Source organism: Mytilus californianus, unplaced genomic scaffold (genome assembly GCF_021869535.1).
Source record: "Mytilus californianus isolate M0D057914Y unplaced genomic scaffold, xbMytCali1.0.p SCAF_13, whole genome shotgun sequence".
NCBI lineage: Eukaryota > Metazoa > Mollusca > Bivalvia > Mytilida > Mytilidae > Mytilus > Mytilus californianus.
In genome coordinates, this window is record NW_026262615.1 from 6711291 (window position 1) to 6735668 (window position 24378).

The 24378-nt window shown below is 29.6% G+C and overlaps 2 protein-coding genes across 5 annotated transcripts in view; both read right to left on the bottom strand.

Moving 5' to 3' along the window:
• The window catches only part of LOC127723086 (apolipoprotein D-like), a 205469-nt gene that overhangs the window by 55592 nt on the left and 125499 nt on the right, over positions 1-24378 (bottom strand). The window lies entirely within an intron of this gene.
• LOC127723091 (ectin-like) lies at positions 6558-12418 on the bottom strand. The gene is made up of 4 exons (XM_052229538.1): positions 12270-12418; positions 11126-11284; positions 9079-9144; positions 6558-7087 (listed from the first exon to the last, which is right to left on the bottom strand). The coding sequence occupies exons 1-4, from the start codon at positions 12388-12390 to the stop codon at positions 7020-7022; spliced, it is 414 nt and encodes a 137-aa protein (XP_052085498.1). The 5' UTR covers positions 12391-12418; the 3' UTR covers positions 6558-7019.

Genomic DNA, 24378 nt, shown 5'->3' on the forward strand with positions numbered 1-24378 from the left:
TTTACGGTAATGTTGTACTAAAAGCGCGAAAATCACTATGTAATCCATGTAAACTCATCGAACCTTTAAACAAACTTATTAGTAAAGGTTATCTTATAAATGTTGTAATAAGATCTTTGAATATTGTTTACATTGGCACTGACATCGATTTTGTCATCAACGAATTAAAACATAACTAAATTTGTATTCCTTTCGAATGTTTTTTTTTATGTATAAATACACATCCACGTTCATTTTTATGTTTAGAGATTACTTTATCTATACATAACATTATACAAATTTACTATGAGGTTATATCCTAACTATCCTGCTGCCTGTCGATACTTTTATTTTAGCATTGCACTAGTCATGACTTCTTTGACTGTCCATGGCGTTAAAACACTAGATCCCTTGGTTGTGTTTTAATTGATTTTAGTCTCTTATGCATGATTGTTTAGTATTAATTGTGTTTGGCTTTAAACTAGCTTTCAGTAACTGCGAGTACTCTCAAATCGTACTTTCGTGTTAATTTGACATGTAGACATAATTTGTAATGCGTTTTTTTTTATTCAATGTTTACTTAGTTTGTGATATATTTCGTCTCACTATTTTTAAAATGTACCACCTTTGATAAGTATTTAGTATGACGATAAATGTTCACTTCTGTACTCGTACTGTTAAAAACAAATGTATCTATTTTGTAAAAAATATTTCCGTACTCTTAACAACAAAATTATTATAGTTAAATTTACCTGTGTACGATATTTTATTTATCGCCATTTTGTCCTAGGTAAGAGTTGTCTTTTTGACATTGTTATTCATCTTTTTTAGTAATATTGTATTTATATTGTGTCATAGATCAAATGTACTCGTTCAGTGTATGTTTACTTGTTTTTGTTTATATGTCTTTTTTGATCGATTTAAATCATTTCAATTGATATTTTATAGTGTGTCTTTTTAAGTTGTAATGCTACACTACTGTTTCCTGTTAGGGTGAAGGTTGGCGCCTGTTAAAACATTTAAGCCAGTTGCATTTGTATGCACATTTGTTTGACACTAGTCATTTTGGAGCCCTTTCAGTTTACACAAAAACACTGTTGTGCTGAGGTCAAAAACAGCATATTGAACAGGGCATACAGCATGTTACAGCAAAATCCCCAATTTAACATTGTTCATGCAATAGTTGTTAATTGATAATTTAACAATTGTAGCCTTTGGTTGAAGTCCATACGATGTTATATCGACCTAGAGAAGCTTATCGACCTCGGACCTCGTCCTTAGTCAATATACTTCTCTTAGGTCGATATCACCTCGTATCGATCTCATACAAAGGCTATAATTGTATAATCCAAAAAATGTTCTAGTTTGTTAATTTTATTGAATTTGATGGTTTGTTCTGCACTAGATAGGTAGACATTATATTATCTAGCTCTGTCAAATTTTAAATATGACCAGAGACATATATTAAAGCACATGTGTATATATGTCTCTGATATGACAATTGCGGGAAATCGATGTATAAAATGCTTGTAAAATCGCAAATATTGCAGTACGGTAATATTTTGTATTTCTCAGTTTAAATATAGTATAAAAAAGAGGGGGCTGATTGTTGTACCCACCAATTTCCCATTATTTGACGTTTAATTATATATAAACCTTTTCAAATATTAAATGCGCAACCAAATCTTTGTTTCCTTGTTTGATTTTTGTAATTTATGTTTCCGAAGGCAGTTGATTGGATATCAGTTTAACGTAGGCCTGGCTTTTTCCACAGCTATCCTTTTAGACAAACTTGTGTTTTTATAGACACGTGCTATACTTCTCGTATAGGCTGAATAGAGAATAATTGGGAGAAAATAAGAATAGAGAAAAATGACATAAAAAATTAAAGAATACAGAAAAGAAGGACACCCCCTTTCCACACCCTCATTAGAGCGTTTTGATTACTTTAAATATAAAAATTATAATAAATTAGAGTTACATCGTGGAACGTCTTAACACTGATTTTTCTGTTTAAAAATTATCAAAGCAATACTTATAAGTTTTTCTCGGCACGTTTAATACTTCAGAGAGAGTATGTCATGCGTGATCAATGCTTATTCGAGAATTTCTGGTCATGTTGGTCAATTTTATCTAATAAAAAAGTTTTGAAGATGAATGTTAAATTTGATTGAAATCCGGATTTGACTTTTTTATGTATGTTGGCGTTTGTTTTTGTAGCAGTTCAGTGTTGTCTGTTGTTCCGTTATTGTCCCTCGGTGTTGGTTTGTGACCTGGATTTGTTTTCGCTTAATCGATTCATGACTATTGAACAGCGGTATACTATTGTTAACTTTATTCAAGATTATTTTCAGCAGTGATATACAGTTTTGAAATGTTGAAGAAAACAAACCTTTTATTAAGGGATGCATAACTAGTATTTTTTTTTTTAAAAACCGAGGCGAAAGATACCAGAGGGACATTCAAACTCATAAGTCGAAAATAAACTGACAACGCCATGGCTAAAAAGAAAAAGACAAACACACAATAGTACACAAAGCACAACATAGAAACTAGAGACTGAGCAACACGAAAAATTCAAGTGTTATAAGAATTAGGGCATCTTGTCAACAGTAATACACTAATGTTGCATTGTTGATCTTAAAGATTAGAGGTGATGTGTGACTGTTATATACACATAGTGCAAGCTTGCTATAAACACACACAAACAGTGAGTTTCTTAGAAATATCAAAATATGTCAAACAATCAATTTTTTTGCAGACCTTGTTTAATATTTTTTTTTCTGAGACATAATATATATGTTAGTGTAATAGTCCCATGTTTTTCGTTTTGTTTATTTTAAATGAAGCCATTTGACAAATTTGACATATCTACATATAGTCAGGAGAAACTATTTTACGTGTCATTTCATTTGAATGCTAAAAAAGAGTAAAAGACAAGACCCTGATACCTCTCTTTGTTAACAAATAGGGGGGGGGGGGGTCGAGATAATCCCCCCCCCCCCAATCAAGGGTGATACAACACTTATCCTTTAATATAGATTATTCTTCGTAATAAATGATGATATTTCAATAACCTATTTGTACTTTATGCCATAATTTTACTTGGCCAGGAAAATATCAGCATTGTTTTCATTAGATTAATAGGTTAAAGTTTTTTGTGTAAATCAATTTATTTTTTAATTTCAGTTACTTTAAGTTTCGTTTTCTGTCGGTTTTGACCTATTCATTATGTTTGATAAGTAAGAGTAAGATTTATTTTAAGATCTATATGAAAGCCTGCTGCTCATATCACAAAAAAATCTTACGAGAAAAAATACTCGTAAGTCACAGAGCATTTCAGTGTAACTTCCGATCAATTTTTATCGTAATATTTTTGTGAAAAAATGAATTTCGGAATGCCTTTCATCATTGTTGAATAAATGGTAGTAAGAACTTTAGCAAGAAATTTAGTTGAACATCTTGACGACCCGGTGTCATATGGTATTTTGAATCCCATTGAAAATTGACCCCGGGGTCAAAATACCGCTATGGTAAATTGAATCCCCTCTGTATGGAAAATTGATGCCCCCCCCAATGGTAAATTGACCCCCATGTTATTTTTTTCCTTCTAAATAATTATTAGAACATGATACGTTATTTTAAAGCTTATTGTAGATTGAAAATCAGACATACAAAAAAGGGAGGTCAATTTTCCATGGTAGGTAAAAAAAAACAAAACCACATGGCTTGGTATAAGTGCTCTGAAGTCTTTACCAACATAATTTCAATCAAAATAATATTGAAGCATCATAACTAGACTATGTAGCTTAAATGCTTTGATTATTTGAAATCCTAACATATAAAGGAAGTTAAATTTTCCATGGTAAACAAGGGGGAGGGGGTCAAGTTTCCATGGCTCAGTAAAATAGTCAAACCATCTTTTTCAACATGTTTTATATATACCATATATTTATTAGAGTATTAAAACTTTGAAAAGAAGTTTAAATGATTTGATTGTTGATATTGGAGATGTATAGACAAGAGGGTTCAATTTGCCATGGCAGGGGGTCAAAATACCATGGCTACGTAAAATTGTTAAAAAAATCTTTTCCAACATGTTTCATATATACCAAATACTAGTCACAGCATTATAACTATGTAATATAGTTTGAATAGATATTTTTTTTTTGAAATTTAAGGTGTATAGGACGGGATTCAATATACCATGGCAGGGGGGTCAAAATACTATGGATAGGTTAAAATTTTGAAACGTCTATTCCAGCAGGTTTAATAGATAACAAGTACTTATTGGAGTATTATTACTACATGTATGTAGGGGGTTCAATATACCATGGCAGAGGGGCCAAAATACCATGACTAAGTACACATTTTAAAACATCTTTATAAGCATGTTTAATACACACCAACTACTTATTATTACTATATGTAAAAAAGTTAGAATAGCTATTATTCTTGCAAATGGAGGTATATAGCTTTTCTAACTCCCTAACATAGTAATAATACTACAATAAGTAGTTGGTATGTATTAAACATTCTTATAAAGATGTTTATAAAATTTTACTTAGCCATGGTTTTTTTACCTCTCAGCCGTGGTATATTGAACCCCCTCCTATACACCTCCAATTTAAAAAAATATAGCTTTTTAACTCCATTTCATAGTTATAATACTCCAATAAGTTGTTGGTATGTAATAAACATGCTTATAAAGATGTTTGAAAATTTTACTTAGTCATGGTATTTTGACCCCCCTGCCATGGTATATTGAACCCACTCCTATACACCTCCATTTTCAAGAATTATAGCTATTCTAACTCTTTTACATAAAAATAATACTCTAATAAGTAGTTGGTATATATTAAACATGCTGGAAAAGATGTTTGAAAAATTTTACTTAGCCATAGTATTTCGACCCCCCCTGCCATAGTATATTGAACCCCCTACTATGCACCTCCAATTTCAAATATTATAGCTATTTTAACTCCTTTACATAGTAATAATACTCCAATCAGTAATTGGTATGTATTAAAAATGCCTATAAAGATGTTTGGAAAATTTTACTTAACCATAGTATTTTGACCCTCCAGCCATAGTATATTGAACCCCCTACTATACACCTCCAATTTCAAATATTATAACTAATTTAACCCCTCTTAATAGTAATTATACTCCAATCAGTAATTGGTATGTATTAAACATGGCTATAAAGATGTTTGGAAAATTTTACTTAACCATAGTATTTCGACCCCCCTGCCATGGTATATTAAACCCCTTACTATACACCTCCAATTAAAAAAAAAACATAGCCAACATATTGTACATTTAAAAATCTGCAATGCTTTTGACTAAAACAGGAGGGTTCAATTTTTCAAGGTGGGGTTCAAAATAACATATGGGAAAAATTACCCCGGGGGTCAAAATACCATGCGGTATAATGACCCCGGAGTCAATTTTCCATATGGTATTTTATCCCGGGTTCACTTTTCAGGGGGTTCAAAATACCTTATGACACCGGCTATATGCAGTTTTTTTAAAGGTTTTTTGGAAGTTTTTTACCCAATATTTGGACTGAGCTTTTTATAGTCCTTTTAATGTTAATACTAAAGGAGAGAAGGTCACGTTTTTCATTTAATGAAATATTCCCCTTCGTGAATGATGATATTGCATACATTAGTTAGACGAGAGCAACATGTGGATGATTACCTGCTTATCCATCCTTTTTTTGCTTTTTGCAATGGCATTGTCACTTTGTTTTTCGACTTATGTGTTCGACTATCCTTTTGGTATCCTTTGCCTCTATTATACACTCAAAATAATGATGTTACCATATAAAAACAACAGTAAATGACTGTGTTGGCTGTAACATCAACACATTTGTCGTGAAGAGAGGATACAGCATGCACAATGGATTTTTTGAAAGGATTAAAAACCCATGTGCTCATTTTATTCGTAGAGTTTGAATCCCCTTCTGAATGCACGACTGAATAGCTCTGATCTATTCAGATAAAGTGTATAGTTTTGGTTCACTTGGGTCTCATTTTACCATCAACTACACCCATCAGTAATTTGGAGTTACTGAAAGTTGAAAATAAGTATACCTCCTGGTTGTGAATTATATGTATTTGGTATTATGAATCATTTGCCTTGATCATTCGATATTTATATGGCAAAAAAAATATGGAAACATGTACTATTAAATTTATACCCGCATTTATTGAGAAAAAAATCACATATATCAATTATTCAAATACAAGTTGAAAATACCAATGAATATTCCCACAAAATATCACCAAAAAAATGTAACATGTAGCTAATGTATATCCCACAAAATATCATCAAACGATATAACAAAACGTTTATTCTCACACACTTTTACAAATTTAATGTCATACATATTATTAATAAACAGATGCAATGCTATAATAGGTGGTCCAATAAAACTCATCTAACCTAATAACTGAATTCAAGTTTACCTCCTGGTTGTGAATTATATGTATATGGTATTATGAATCATTTGCCTTGATCATTTGATATTTATATGGAAAAAAAATATGGAAACATGTACTATTAAATTTATACCCGCATTTATGGAGAAAAAAATCACATATATCAATTATTCAAATACAAGTTGAAAATACCAATGAATATTCCCACAAAATATCACCAAAAAAATGTAACATGTAGCTAATGTATATCCCACAAAACACCCTCAAACGATATAACAAAACGTTTATTCTCACACACTTTTACAAATTTAATGTCATACATATTATTAATAAACAGATGCAATGCTATAATAGGTGGTCCAATAAAACTCATCTAACCTAATAACTGAATTCAAGATTACAACATACAAGTAAGACTAAGTAAGTTTGCACTCGAGAGAAAATAAACCACACAGATTGTATCTAAGATATCGAAAGTTAAAATTTCAAACGAAAGCAAAGAATGACTTTTCCAACAATGATGATGATAAAATTCAAACCATGTTAGAATTGTCCCTCAGTTTTATATAAGAATGAAATCGATCCACTTTGTTTTTATTTTTTCCAATCAAACTTGTCCCTTCTTTTTTGGTTCATGGCTTTCAATTTACGCAGTTTTTTTCCTGGAAGAAAAAGAATAAATAAATGACCAGCCGCACTGTCTTACATGTGTGATATTTCGACTGAGTGTGGATTAACATGGTGGGTGATATATCAATGTCGTAATAAATTCAAAATTGGAAAATAATATTAACTTCATTGACACAACAATAAACTGATGACAAAAAGATATGTCTCGCCTGTAGGCATAAAAGTCAGAAATAGACAATCTGATGGACAGTAACATTGCTTATTATTTCAAAGTCATTTGACCATGATCTTGTGGGCAGGGCCTTTAAATGATCACTAACTTAGATGTACAGACAGTAATGTAACTATATAGACAATATCATTGTCTATTGTAAGCAGTTCTTAGCAATCTAACTTCAGCAGAAAACTTAACATTGAAAATTCATAATTAATTCAAAGTCGCTGAACCATGACCTAAGGGCCAGGGCCTCAAAATAGTCGTCAAACAGATATGTACTGATAGTAATGCAACCTTATATTAAATATAATTGATCTATCACAAGTAGATCCTATCAAACTATGTTAAGTAGAAAAGTTAACATTTAAAATTGTTAGTTCATTCAAAGTCGCAGAACCATGACCTAGGGACAGGACCTCAAAATGGCCGTCAAACTAATATGTACTGATAGTAATGCAAGTTTGTATTAAATATCAATGATCTATCACAAGTAATTCCTTTCAAACTAACTTAGGCAGAAAACTTAACAATTGTTGACGCCATCGTTGCCGTCGCCGGAAATGCAATCCCTATATTTCGCTTTCCGCGACTTTTATCACAGGCGAGACAAAAATTGTATGCACTGGCTACGGTTACCCGCGAAAAGTAACAATAAAAAAAGATTATTTTTACTTCTGAGACTAATTCCTGAAATTTATTTCTGGAGAGGAATCCAATTTCATACGGAATCTGCAGGTAACAATAAAATATTTTTTTATTGTTACCGGCAGTTATAGTTACTCACAAAATTTTACATTTGCAAATCATATTTTTTTTGTGTAGCATCTGGATACTTTGTACGTCTTCCTGTCATTGCCCCGTATTCTTTGGTTAACATATTTGAAAAAAAAAATTGAATAGAAATTATTTAATGAACACAGCAACATTTATACATTTATACATAATAAGAAGTATTATAGCTATTTATTTTGGTGGCACTTCTGGCACATCGAGTATATAGCCTTAGTTGACACTTTGAGGCCAACACATCTTAGGTGGTACCCTGATACCTGTTGCAAACAATAGATTCATATATATGGAAATGAATACCACACACTAAGCAATTCCACTCTGCTGTGTTCTTCCTCTGCTATATCTGTTTTTTTTTTTGCATTTTCCATGACTCATTAGAAAAATATTCTATGATTCTATTGAGATTAATGTTTTCGTCGAGCAATTTCGTAGGAAATTTCTCAAATGAAAGAAATTGTTCCTCTGGGGTTATAATCACAACTTCTTCTATATAATTGAACAGAATTTGCATCTTGGAATTGTTGAAGTTTATAATTAAAATTTTTAAAAGATATAAACTTTTCACTGACCACAAATTGGACAGTTTGCTCATTCGAGTAACGAATAGTGAGCTGCTTTAATCGACCACCCTATGGCAATAATAAACGTCATATTGGTCAATTTATCTGGAAGTTTAATCATTTTTAATGTTACATCATAATTTAATTGTTTAAATTTATTTCCTAGATTGCTCGCAAATCAAACATTTTTTTAGACCAGTGCCTACCTGAATATATTTTGCGGGTAATAATTACTGCAGGTAACAATAACACATTATATTATTGTTACCTGCAATTTCCGTATGAAATCGGGTCCCACTTGGTAAAATATCTCGGCAAGCAGTATCAATAGTAACAATAATTATTTCTTATTGTTACTTTTTGCGGGTAACCGTAGCCAGTGCTAACATTGTATTAATGTCGACCATAACTTCTGGTTGTCATAATGAATGAAAAGATTATGGGGGAAATCTACCTGATTTATTGTCCAAATTGTCTACTGATTTGTTGTTGGATCCTTTGTTTGAGTGACGGCATGATTCTGTAAAAAGATATGAACAATATACAATCTCATTGACTCAAGATTTCGCTAAATACAGTGAGACTTTTATAGACCCATCTTGACTATCAGTAATTGTTTTATAAATAAAGGCAATAGTAGTATACCGCTGTTCAATAGTCATCAATCTATATAATAACTGAAACAAATCCGAGTCACAAACCAAAACTGAGGGAAACACATCAACTATAAGAGGAAACAAAACGGAACAACAGAAACACTGGACTGCTACAAAAACAAACGCCAACATACATAGAAACGGACTATGTGATAACAACTGCCATATTCCTGACTTGGTACAGGACATTTTAAGAAAAAATTGTGGGTTGAACCTGGTTTTATGGCTAGCCAAACCTCCCGCATATATTGCAATGTTAAACATACCGCTAAAATGACAACATTACGTTACAGAAACACAGTACGAATAAATGCAAGAACTTTCAGAACAGAGAAATACGTAAATAAATAATTAAATAGTACATTTCAACATGCAAACCACAGAATAACAACAAACACCTAATGTCACATTAAACTTTTTTCTTATTTGGATAGTAATGGCATATCCTTGAATTATTCTATTAAACCTATTAACAACTTAAACAAACTTAGAATGATAAATGCAAGCGTGAAATGTTGTATGGATACCTGTCTAGTAAGGAAGACTGAGTGTATGTTACCCTGTAGCTTTTTTGGTTTATTTTTGTTTTTTGGTTGGGAAAATAGATTTATAAATACTTTTCAGAATAACAGTATCAATTTATCATGTTAGCAAAAATCAGCTTCAGCTTTGAAATAAAGATGTTTACCACCGGGTCGATGACCCAAGGGTATCACCACGCCAGTTATCAGCACTTTCATGTTGACATGATATATAAATAATTTGTTCATTTTCTGTCAATTCATGATTCAGGGGATTTAATGAAATAAGTGATTTTTAAATCACTCATTTGAGTAGCAAATTAGAAATTCTGTGATTTTGTAGTTTTGCCAAAAACACACAGGTTGAGATTATATCTAATTATTTGAAAAAAATAATAAAAAATACTGTTAGGTAGCATTGTTTACGCCTTCTATGCAATCATTCTTCTGTAAATTCTAAAATTGTTGAAAATAATGCTACAATGAAGGCTTTACATAATGATCTTATACTTTCCAAACAGATTTTTCCCATGAGTGGGCGTATTTTTCTGTAAAATTCAAGGTTTCGGTTTTTAGATAATGTAATAAAATTTTACTGTTCGCTATAAAAAATTAACTGTTCGGGGATGTTGAAAATACCGTGTGTGTGTGTGTGTGTGTGTGTGTGTGTGTGAGTGGGGGAGGGGACAGTTAAGAAAACACAAGTATGATATGAGTGATTTTCATGTCATTATCCCATTTTCAGTACAGGGTCATCATCTGACATGACAGATCATCCTATCAACACAGATGTTGTTTTTGATAAATTTAACATCATAATTAATTCCAGGATCATGAATATTATATATGTAAAGCTACTTAGCCTAGTGATTTAAATGTACTATTTAAATAGGTGATTGATAAAGAAGACTACTCTTACTTGCAGCATTTCTGGAGGAAATGTTACTTGAATAAGTGATTTAAAGAAATATTATTGCCCTGACTGTTTATTGTTTTTGAAATGTTGAAATTTTTGGAAACGCTAAGGTTTTTTGATTGCCTTAACCATATTTGGTACTTTACTTTTTTATTCCCTTTACCATGTATTTGATCTTAGCTCAAAACTGATTTCATTCAAACGCTACAGATGAGTCTCACGTAGAAGAAACACGCGTATGGCGAAAAAGCCTTACATCTTCAATGTTTTTTTTTTATTCTGACTTCACAGAATATAATGATAGATTTAACAGGTTTTAATAAGTTCTAAAAAGAAGTGTTCCGCTCTGGTTAACAATTAAATTATAAGGTAATGTTGATTTTAATCTGATGTATTTAAAGAATTTACCTGGACATTTTCCTAAGTTGCAAAGTGATGTTTCAGTTCTGGAACCAACACATTTCAGTCCATCGTCAGACGGTGGGGGATTGTCACATGTTCTGGTTTTCACTATCACACCATCTCCACAAGTAACAGAACATGAGGAGTTGAACCAAAGGCTCCATCCTTCATTTAAAAAAGATGAAAACAAGAAGTTATCAATCTAATACTGTTGCAAAAATATTGAACAATTTTTCACTATTAGCAGTCAGTTTGGTTTAATTTTGTCATCATAAATTGAAAACCTCAATTTTGCATAAGTCATTCCCACAAAACAATCATTTGACCTCATTTGAATACTCATGCATGCATCATACTCATAATTTTACCTTTAACTTATTTAGGAATTATTAAGTTCATTAGTGAAAGATATTGGTCTTAAGCTTCTTCCCTTGTTTAACCTTTTCTTTTCTAGCAATCAAAGTCAGACTGCAGTCACACCACATGAAGTTTTGTAAGTTGGAAATAGGTTTTTGCATGGTATCAATCAAAAACGACAGTTAGCGCCAATTTGGATAACTTGAATTTACCGGAATTGACCTTTTTATTATGATCAGCAGTAGTTATCCAATTTTCATTAATTTCATGTAGTGTAAATGTAACCTTATAGGTATAAAAAAACTAATCCTATCTTTCCTATATATCAAACATGTAAGGTATACTATATAGAAAAAAACAAACTGTGTTATTCAGTTGTTTAAGATTGTGTCTGCTAAAAAATGTAAGTCAAAAGTTACTTAATTTGGTCAATTAAAATTGTCGGTAAAGAGAATGAGGCTCTAGTCAAAACTCCAACTTAGTGTCTTACTGTTTTTCTCACCATCACAAGTGTGACTTAATAAAAAAAACTAAAACCAATTTAGCAACCAAATTTACAAAATTAATGACATACAGATATGGAATAAAAAATGGACATGAGGTATGTATCGAGAATGTTAAATGTTCAGGCACTTTCACAACAAATCTGAAAAAAGAAATGGAAGCATGTCTAAGATATTTATTTTTATTTCAGATAGTTGCTACAGTGGTCAAATTGGAAATGAATAGATTGCATATACACAAAATATGAGTAAATTTCATCATTTATTAAGAAATCTTTTTAACTGCTTACCTGGAATTATGCAGCCTGTCATGTTAAAATTGCGAATATCTATGGTGGTATTCAAACCAGTACATGTTCCTATGTAAACAAGGTTTGTTTGATTTGATGCCCATTCTTTAAAATCAATCATGCGGCAGCATATGAATTGGTTTCTGTTCATATTCCTTAAATATTAAATTAATGTAAGGTTAATTTCTATGTCATGTACATATCCATGTGACTTCTGCTTTTTCACACTATTGCGAAACAATTTGAAATCTCAAGGGGAAGAAATATATATAAGATACGGCAACAACATGGAATTATAGAAACAACGACAAAGTATCATGTTGTTTCTACAGATATTGGCAAAAAGAGATATAAATCATCAAATCAAAATAGGTAGAGCTTTTAATTAAACATTAAGCAAGGCATTTTATTACGTAAGAGGAACAACTGTCATACAAAACAAATGCTTACAACACAAATTATTATAATTATAATTCTGTTTTCGAGAACAGACCTTCTGGTAAATTTATTAAGAAGTTACCCTGAAAAGTTCTATAAGAAAATCAATAGTCATGAATGAAAATCTGAATTAGAACACTGTTGCTAAAATTACCAAAAATTCCAAATGCCGTTCTCCGTGTATTCAAAAGATAAATATATTTTTCTTAGAACTGATATTGCTTGAACAGCAATATTTGATTATTGAACGACATTAAAAGTTAAATAAAGAAGTACAAATGAATTGTGCGTAAACAATAAAATGATGGTAAACCTGCTGCGTTGTTTGCACACAAGAATATTTTGAAGAACATCAGTTATATATGTGCATGATTAGATATGCAATACAATCTACCATATGATAAGGTAAACATGATAAGTCGTAGATAAACTTAAGACACTAATACTCAAATTATCAAAAAAATATAACAAAAATACTGAACTACAAGGCAAGTTCAAAAAGGGGAAGTCCATAAAATCAGACAAAATCAAACGCTATCAAACAATGGAATAATTAAAAACAACTGCCATTTTCCTGACTTGGAAGACAATCATGTATCATGATTGAGTAAGAATATATTCAATCAAGACAATGGTTCTTGAATTACGCAAGATTTCAAAGGCTTACCTTGAAATATAGAATGAGATTAGGAGTAAAATGAGTATGTACATTATAGATATAATTAATATTGAAGTCAAATGTCACATTCGTGGTTTGAAATCACCACTTCAGTGTTGACAGGCTTGTGATACAGTAGATAAATAAGTTAGACTACCCGGTATCCCTTAAATGTATAGACGAACATCAACTATATATGATCGTTATAGGAATATGATAAAATAAAGGCTAAGGTGATAGTCATCACACTTACAAAAGTCGAAGCTTTGTGTTCGATGATAACAGACCAACTGGTAAACTTACTTCTATGTAACAACTTGTTTAATCAAGACAATAATACTCAAATTACCAAAAGGAACTCTAGGAGAAATTTTGAAATATTGAATACAATTAAAAGTTAAATAAGCATGTAAGAAAGATATGTTTTAGATAATAAAATGTTGATAAACCTTCTGAGCTATTGGCACAGAAGAATATTGAAGAACACATGGTACATATGAATGAGGTTAAAAATTCCATCAATAATAGATAAGTTTAAGTCTGATATGAATATAAATTACACTAACAAATATCTAAGATTTGTGTTGTTAGAAATCAGACCTTCTGGTAAAGTTACTAACTTTTTTTCGTGTAAATACCTGGAAGGAATTCAAATATCTTCATTTTGTAAGAACATGTTAAATTAAAACACCAATACCGAACTTATCAGAGGTTACCAAATTCGATCTTCTTGTATTCAAAAGATATATTTTTCTTGAAACTGACATTGTTGATGCATTTTTATAATCTTTAACTGCAACCTTTAAATAATGAGTGACATTTAAAATAAGATTAAGTATGCACAATTTTAAGGAAGTTTGCGAACAAAATGAAATGAAGATAGACCTTCTGAGTTGTCGTCACACGAGTATATTGAGGAACATCAGTTATATATGTACGTGGTTATATAAACAACACAATCTTTAATAAAATAAAGTCTGTGATAAACATTTTTCACAATTACAATTTTTTTAACTTGGTGTTTGATGATAACATTCTAACTGGTAAACTTTCCTTGTTGTCTTTGGCTACAATTTTTTTTATTAAAATCAAGCATCTTAATTATGTAAGAACATATTCAATCAAGACAATTATATTCAAATTACCAAAAGGAGTTGTAAGATTAATTTTGAAATATTGAATAACATTAAAAGTTAAATAAGAATATAAAAAGGAAGTTTTCATAGACAATAGAATGGAGATAAACCTGTTGAGCTATTGGCACACATGTATATCAAAACCACAGGGTACATATGAACAAGGCTGATAAATCTACACAATAATAAATAATTTTAAGTCTGATATAAATATCAATTGCACGTACAAATATTGAAGATTTGCATTAATATTAATAGACCTTCTGGTCAACTTTCTAAATTGTTATTCAGTAAATATCTAACAGAAAATCAATGATCATGAACATACTTAATAAACCTACTCATATTCAAATTGCCAAACATTTCAAAGGTCTATATTCTGTTATTGAATGGATCAAATATATTTGTCATCCACCTGATGTTGTTGATATAATTTTAATTGCTTAAAAATTCAACATTTACTATTGACATAATTAAAATAGAGTGATGACAAAACTGCTCAGTTCTCGGCACATAAGTATATTGAAAAACATCAGATATGTGTGTACATGATTATCTATATAATATCATCTAAAATAAAATAAAGTCCGAGATGAGCATAGTTCATACTTACAATGTATTAAGATTCGTGTTCGACAAAAACAGATCTTTTGGTAAACTTTCTAACATGTTATTAGTTAAATCTCTGGAAGAAAATCAAGTATCATGATTATGTAAGAACAGGTTACATTAAAGCACTGATACTGAACTTACCAAAGATTACCAATTTGATCTCCTTGTATTCAATGAGTGTATACTGGTGATAAACCTGCTGAGCTATTGACTAACAAGTATATTTAAACCCCTTCATATAGGAACATCATAAAAAATAATCCAATATAATATTTTAATAATAAGTGTAAGTCTGGCATATTGAAGATTGGTGTTCAACATGTTCAATGTTAACTGACCTTCTGGTAAACTTTCTAACTTGTTATTCATTAAATAACTAATAGAAAATCAAGGATCATTAACACACCCAATTTATCTTCATATATTCAAACTACCAAACATTTTAAAGCTTGATCTTGAGTTATTCAACCGATCAAATATATTTGTCTTCCACCTGATATGATAGATAAAAAGGAATTCTAAGATTAATTTTGAAATATTGAATAACATTAAAAGTTAAATTGGCATATAAAAAGGAAGTCTGACATATTGAAGATTGGTGTTCAACATGTTCAATGTTAAATGACCTTCTGGTAAAATTTCTAACTTGTTACTCATTAAATAATTAATAGAAAATCAATGATCATGAAAATCCTTAATTTATCTTCTTATATTTTCATTACCATACATTTTAAAGGTTGATCGTAAGTTATTCAATCGATCAAATATATTTGTCGTCCACCTGATATGATAGATAAAATTGGTATTGCTTTAAAATTCAAACATAAAAAAATGAACTGAATTAAAAAAGAATGATGGCAAAACTGCTGAGTTCTCAACACACAAGTATTTTGAAGAAAATCAGATATGTGTACGTGATTAATTATACAATATAATCTAAAACACAATTAAGTCCTAAGATGATCACAATTCATACATACAATGTTTTAATTTTTGTGTTGTTAGAAAACATATGAACGAGGTTAAGAATTCCACACACTATTAAATAAGTTTAGGTCTGATATAAATATCAATTACACTTAAAATTCTATAGGATTCATGTTGAACAGAAACAAATCTTCTGGTAAAGTTACTAACTTGTTATGCCTTAAAAATCTGGAAGAAAATCAAATATCTTGATTGTGTAGGAACATGTAAAATAAAAACACTGATACTAAACTTACCAAAGAATACCAATTTGATCTCCTTGTATTCAATAAGTTTATAATTGTGATAAACCGACTGAGCTATTGGCACACAAGTATATTAAAACCCCTTTATATAGGATAGGAACATGATCAACAATAATCCAATATAACCTTTTAATAAGTTTAAGTCTGACATATTGAAGATTTGTGTTCAACATGATCAATGTTAACTGATCTTCTGGGAAGTTTTCTAACTTGTTATTCAGTAAATATCTAATAGAAAATTGATGATCATGAACATAGTTACTTAATTAACCTACTTATATTCAAATTACCAAACATTTCAAAGGTTGATCTTCAGTTATTCAATGGATCAAATATATGTGTCATCAACCTGATATTGTTGATGTGATTTTCATTGCTTTAAAAATCAACATTATTGAACGAAATTAAAATAGAATGATGACAAAACTACTGAGTTCTCGGCACACAAGTATATGTAAGAACATCAGATGTATGTGTACGTGATTAGATATACAATTTAAATAATATAATATGTAAGAAAAAGTCTGAGATGAGCATAAATCATACTTACAATCTTTCAAGTTTTGTGTTGCTAGAAAACAGACCTTCAGGTAAAGTTATTAACTTGTTCTGGCGTAAAAATCTGAAAGGAAGTCAACTATCTTGATTTTGTAAGAACATGTTAAATTAAAACACCGATACCGAATTTACCAGAGATTACCAAATTCGATCCCAGTGTATTGAAAAGATGAAATATATTTTTCTTCAAACTGACATTGTTGATGCATTTTAATAAGCTTCAACTGCAATCTTTAATCAATGAGTGACATTGAAACTAACATTAAGTATGCACAAAGGAAGTTTGCCAATAAAATGAAATTAAGTTAGACCTTCTGAGTTGTCAACAGACAAGTATATTGAGGAATATCAGTTATATATGTACGTGATTATATAAACAACACAATCTTTCATAAAATAAAGTCTGTGATAAACATTATTCACAATTACTTGTAACTTGGTGTTTGATAATAACAGACTACCTGGTAAACTTTCCTTGTTGTCTTTGGTTACAATTTTGGAGTATAATCAAGCATCTTAATTATGTAAGAACATATTCAATCAAGACAATTATATTCAAATTACCAAAAGGAATTCTAAGATTAATTTTGAAATATTGAATAACATTAAAAGTTAAATTAGCATATAAAAAGGAAGTCTGACATATTGAAGATTGGTGTTCAACATGTTCAATGTTAAATGACCTTCTGGTAAACTTTCTAACTTGTTACTCATTAAATAATTAATAGAAAATCAATGATCATGAAAATGCTTAATTTATCGTCTTATATTTACATTACCATACATTTTAAAGGTTGATCTTAAGTTATTCAATCGATCAAATATATTTGTCGTCCACCTGATATGATAGATAAAGTTTGTATTGCTTTAAAATTTAACATAAAAAATGAACTTAATTAAAAAAGAATGATGGCAAAACTGCTGAGATCTCAACACACAAGTATTTTGAAGAAAATCAAATATGTGTACGTGATTAAATATACAATATAATCTATAACACAATTAAGTCCTAAGATGATCACAATTCATACATACAATGTTTTAATTTGTGTGTTGTTAGAAAACATATGAACGAGGTTAAAAATTCCACACACTATTAAATAAGTTTAGGTCTGATATAAATATCAATTACACTTAAAATTCTATAGGATTCATGTTGAACAGAAACAAATCTTCTGGTAAAGTTATTAACTTGTTATGCCTTAAAAATCTGGAAAAAAAATCAAATATCTTGATTGTGTAGGAACATGTTAAATCAAAACACTGATACTTAACTTACCAAAGATTACCAATTTGATCTCCCTGTATTCAATAAGTTTATCATTGTGATAAACCTGCTGAGCTATTGGCATACAAGTATATTAAAACCCCTTTATATAGGAACATGATTTGCAATAATTTAATATAATCTTTTAATAAGTTTAAGTCTGACATATTGAAGATTGTGTTCAACAAGTTCAATCTTAACTGACCTTTTGGGAATTTTTTTAACTTGTTATTAAGTAAATATCTAATAGAAAATCAATGATCATGAATATACTTAATTAACCTACTTAAATTCAAATTACAAAACATTTCAAAGGTTGAACTTCAGTTGTTCAATGGATCAAATGTAATTGTGATCAACCTGATATTGTTGATGTAATTTTCATTGCTCTAAAATTCAACATTATTTAAGGAAATTAAAATAGAATGATGACAAAACTACTGAGTTATCGGCACACAAGTATATGTAAGAACAGCAGATGTGTGTCTACGTGATTAGATATACAATTTAAATAATATAATATGTAAGAAAAAGTCTGAGATGAGCATAAATCATACTTACAATGTTTTAAGTTTAGTGTTGTTAGAAAACAGACCTTCTGGTAAAGTTACCAACGCGTTATTCTCTAAATCTCTGGAAGACAATCAATTATCATGATTATATAAGAACATGTTACATTAAAGCACTAATTCTGAACTTACTAAAGATTATCAATCTGATCTCCTTGTATTCAATAATTCTATAATAGTGATAGACCTGCAGAGCTATTGGCACACAAGTATATTAAAACCCCTTTATATAGGATAGGAACATGATTTGCAATAATTTAATATAATCTTTTAATAAGATTAAGTCTGACATATTGAAGATTTGTGTTCAACATGATCAATGTTAACTGATCTTCTGGGAAGTTTTCTAACTTGTTATTCAGTAAAAATCTAATAGAAAATTGATGATCATGAACATAGTTAATTAATTAACCTACTTATATTCAAATTACCAAACATTTCAAAGGTTGATCTTCAGTTATTCAATGGATCAAATATATGTGTCATCAACCTGATATTGTTGATGTGATTTTCATTGCCTTAAAAATCAACATTATTTAACGAAATTAAAATAGAATAATGACAAAACTACTGAGTTCTCGGCACACAAGTATATGTAAGAACAGCAGATGTGTGTGTACGTGATTAGATATACAGTTCAAATAATATAATATGTAACTTAAAGTCTGAGATGAGCATAAATCATACTTACAATCTTTCAAGTTTTGTGTTGCTAGAAAACAGACCTTCAGGTAAAGGTCCTAACTTGTTTTCGTATAAATATCTGAAAGGAAGTCAAATATCTTGATTTTGTAAGAACATGTTAAATTAAAACACCGATACCGAATTTACCAGAGATTACCAAATTCGATCTCCGTGTATTGAAAAGATGAAATATATTTTTCTTCAAACTGACATTGTTGATGCATTTTTATAAGCTTCAACTGGAATCTTTAAACAATGAGTGGCATTGAAACTAACATTAAGTATGCACAAAGGAAGTTTGCCAATAAAATGAAATTAAGGTAGACCTTCTGAGTTGTCAACAGACAAGTATATTGAGGAATATCAGTTATATATGTACGTGATTATATAAACAACACAATCTTTCATAAATAAAGTCGTGATAAACATTATTCACAATTACAATTCTTGTAACTTGGTGTTTGATGATAACAGACTATCTGGTAAACTTTCCTTGTTGTCTTTGTTTACAATTTTGGAGTAAAATCAAGCATCTAAATTATGTAAGAACATATTAAATCATGACAATTATATTCAAATTACCACAAGGAATTCTAAGATTAATTTTGAAATATTGAATAACATTAAAAGTTAAATTAGCATACAAAAAGGAAGTCTGACATATTGAAGATTTGTGTTCAACATGTTCAATGTTAACTAACCTTCTGGGATGTTTTCTAACTTGTTATTCAGTAAATATCTAATAGAAAATTGATGATCATGAACATAGTTACTTAATTAACCTACTTATATTCAAATTACCAAACATTTCAAAGGTTGATCTTCAGTTATTCAATGGATCAAATATATTTATCATCAACCTGATATTGTTGATGTGATTTTCATTGCTTTAAAAATCAACATTATTTAACGAAATTTAAAATAGAATAATGACAAAACTACTGAGTTCTCGGCACACAAGTATATGTAAGAACAGCAGATGTGTGTGTACGTGATTAGATATACAGTTCAAATAATATAATATGTAACTTAAAGTCTGAGATGAGCATAAATCATACTTACAATGTTTCAAGTTTTGTGTTGCTAGAAAACAGACCTTCAGGTAAAGTTACTAACTTGTTTCCGTATAAATATCTGAAAGGAAGTCAAATATCTTGATTTTGTAAGAACATGTTAAATTAAAACACCGATACCGAATTTACCAGAGATTACCAAATTCGATCTCTGTGTATTGAAAAGATGAAATATATTTTTCTTCAAACTGACATTGTTGATGCATTTTAATAAGCTTCAACTGCAATCTTTAAACAATGAGTGACATTGAAACTAACATTAAGTATGCACAAAGGAAGTTTGCCAATAAAATGAAATTAAGGTAGACCTTCTGAGTTGTCAACAGACAAGTATATTCAGGAATATCAGTTATATATGTACGTGATTATATAAACAACACAATCTTTCATAAAATAAAGTCTGTGATAAACATTATTCACAATTACAATTCTTGTAACTTGGTGTTTGATGATAACAGACTATCTGGTAAACTTTCCTTGTTGTCTTTGGTTACAATTTTGGAGTATAATCAAGCATCTTAATTATGTAAGAACATATTCAATCAAGACAATTATATTCAAATTATCAAAAGGAATTCTAAGATTAATTTTGAAATATTGAATAACATTAAAAGTTAAATTAGCATATAAAAAGGAAGTCTGACATATTGAAGATTGGTGTTCAACATGTTCAATGTTAAATGACCTTCTGGTAAACTTTCTAACTTGTTACTCATTAAATAATTAATAGAAAATCAATGATCATGAAAATCCTTAATTTATCTTCTTATATTTACATTACCATACATTTTAAAGGTTGATCTTAAGTTATTCAATCGATCAAATATATTTGTCGTCCACCTGATATGATAGATATAATTTGTATTGCTTTAAAATTCAACATAAAAAAATGAACTAAATTAAAAAAGAATGATGGCAAAACTGCTGAGTTCTCAACACACAAGTATTTTGAAGAAAATCAGATATGTGTACGTGATTAAATATACAATATAATCTATAGCACAATTAAGTCCTAAGATGATCACAATTCATACATACAATGTTTTAATTTTTGTTTTGTTAGAAAACATATGAACGAGGTTAAGAATTCCACACACTATTAAATAAGTTTAGGTCTGATATAAATATCAATTACACTTAAAATTCTATAGGATTCATGTTGAACAGAAACAAATCTTCTGGTAAAGTTACTAACTTGTTATGCCTTAAAAATCTGGAAGAAAATCAAATATCTTGATTGTGTAGGAACATGTTAAATCAAAACACTGATACTAAACTTACCAAAGAATACCAATTTGATCTCCTTGTATTCAATAAGTTTATAATTGTGATAAACCTGCTGAGCTATTGGCTCACAAGTATATTAAAACCCCTTTATATAGGATAGGAACATGATTAACAATAATCCAATATAACCTTTTAATAAGTTTAAGTCTGACATATTGAAGATTTGTGTTCAACATGATCAATGTTAACTGATCTTCTGGGAAGTTTTCTAACTTGTTATTCAGTAAATATCTAATAGAAAATTGATGATCATGAACATAGTTACTTAATTAACCTACTTATATTCAAATTACCAAACATTTCAAAGGTTGATCTTCAGTTATTCAATGGATCAAATATATGTGTCATCAACCTGATATTGTTGATGTGATTTTCATTGCTTTAAAAATCAACATTATTGAACGAAATTGAAATAGAATGATGACAAAACTACTGAGTTCTCGGCACACAAGTATATGTAAGAACAGCAGATGTATGTGTACGTGATTAGATATACAATTTAAATAATATAATATGTAAGAAAAAGTCTGAGATGAGCATAAATCATACTTACAATTTTTCAAGTTTTGTGTTGCTAGAAAAAAGACCTTCTGGTAAAGTTATTAACTTGTTATCCGATAAATTTCTGGAAGGAAATCAAATATCTTGATTATAGATCATTTAACACTAAAACACTGATACTGAACTTACCAAAGATTACCTACTTTGAACTCCATGTGTTCAATAGATAAATAAATTTTTCTTTAAACTGACATTGTTGATGCAATTGTTTAAGCTTTACTGCCACCTTTAAATGTGAGCGGCATTTAAAGTAAGATTAGTATGCACAAAGGAAGTTCTTTGGATACCAGAATATGTCTAATATACTTAATTAACCTACTTATATTCATATTACCAAACATTTCAAAGGTCTATCTTCAGTTATTCAGTGGATCAAATATATTTGTCATCTATACTCATAATTTATTAGACATTAAAATCATTTGATTGAACACCATAATAAGATTGATCGACATAATAATGGACTGGACTACATGTCAACTGTAAAACAAAACGAAATCCCGTCCAACATCTGAAAAAGGGAATGTTTAAAACATGCCTCATTAAAACTACCATACTCCAATGTAAATTCAAAAATTCATAAGATGTTCCGAGGAACCTTGTGTCTCGCGATTGCTGCTGTCAGTCTAAAAGTGTAATGATGACATAAAAAGTGATAGCCTAGTCAATTTAGCTCTAATATTACTCAACCTGCAATTAATTGCAACACAAGATTTGTTTAAGTGTAAATTAGAACATAGACTTGTACTAAAAACATATAATAAAAATCTACATTATCATATTTTGAGGAAAAGGTTATTTTGGTGTGAAATATATGGTTTTTAGAGAACAAAAATACGGAAAACTGGAAAAAATTAAAAACAGTTATTTATGGTTACATTTTGAGACTTATAGCTTGGTGAAGAAGATAGGACACTTTATTTTTTTAGTGTATTATGTAGCCCTTTATTTATCATTGTTCGTATTAAAGTAATTTTGAGGTGAAATGCGTGATTTAGAGAAAAAACGCTGAAAACTGAAAATGATGAAAATCTCAGTTGTTAATGGTTAAAATGTGTGAAATGTGATCTTCAAAGACAGAACATACTATTTTATGCTTATTATGTGAAGTCCAATAGTTATTTATATTAATATTTGGGTAAATTTGACTGAAATTTATGTTTTTAGAGAGAAAAACCTCGAAAACTGAAAAAAAAGCTCGGTTATTGTTGTTAAAACTTTTGATGTGGGATCTTTATAGAAAATACGACATATTATATATTCTGTTTATATTATGAAGAAATGTAGTTATTAGTATTTAAAAATGGTAATTCTTGGGTAAAATGTGGTTTTTAGAGAAAAATTAAAATAGGAAAAAAATATTCATGGTTGAAAGTTTTGAAATATGATCTTAATAGAAGATAGAAAATATTAGCTTATGTTTATACATGTAACGTCACGGTACTCAAATTGCACTGAGTACCCAAATTGCACCTAATTAGCAAAAATAGTAGCGGAAGTCTTACAATGTTTTGTTAAGAGATTAAACAATTGGTATATTTATGATTTGACATTATGCACATCTTTCAATATAGCTAAATATGTTCAAATATACACAATACGTTCACTTTCACAGTATATTATCAACAGATGAAGCATCCACTGGAAAACCTTATTCTACGGAAACTTTGCCATGCGGCATCCACAAAAAGTCAATTTTCAAAAATGAGTCATTTAAACTATGTAACAGGCATCCATTTCTATAAAAAAATTAATAGTAAGCAAGGAATGTTGTCAAATTGTTCCAGATTAAACTAAAAACCAGTTATTTGATTTTACGGAATGATATGAATTTTAACATGGATGCAATTTGGGTACTTCTCAGAACATAATCCTGGATCGTTTGGAGGTTGGTTCAAACCCATTTTTATGATTAAAAATGAATTTAAAACTAAATTGGTCGAACTATATAATAAATAAGAATACATGCCCTAAAAATAAACACAGAAAGGACACTTTTGACTGAATCATATATAAACGTAGGTTAAAAAACTG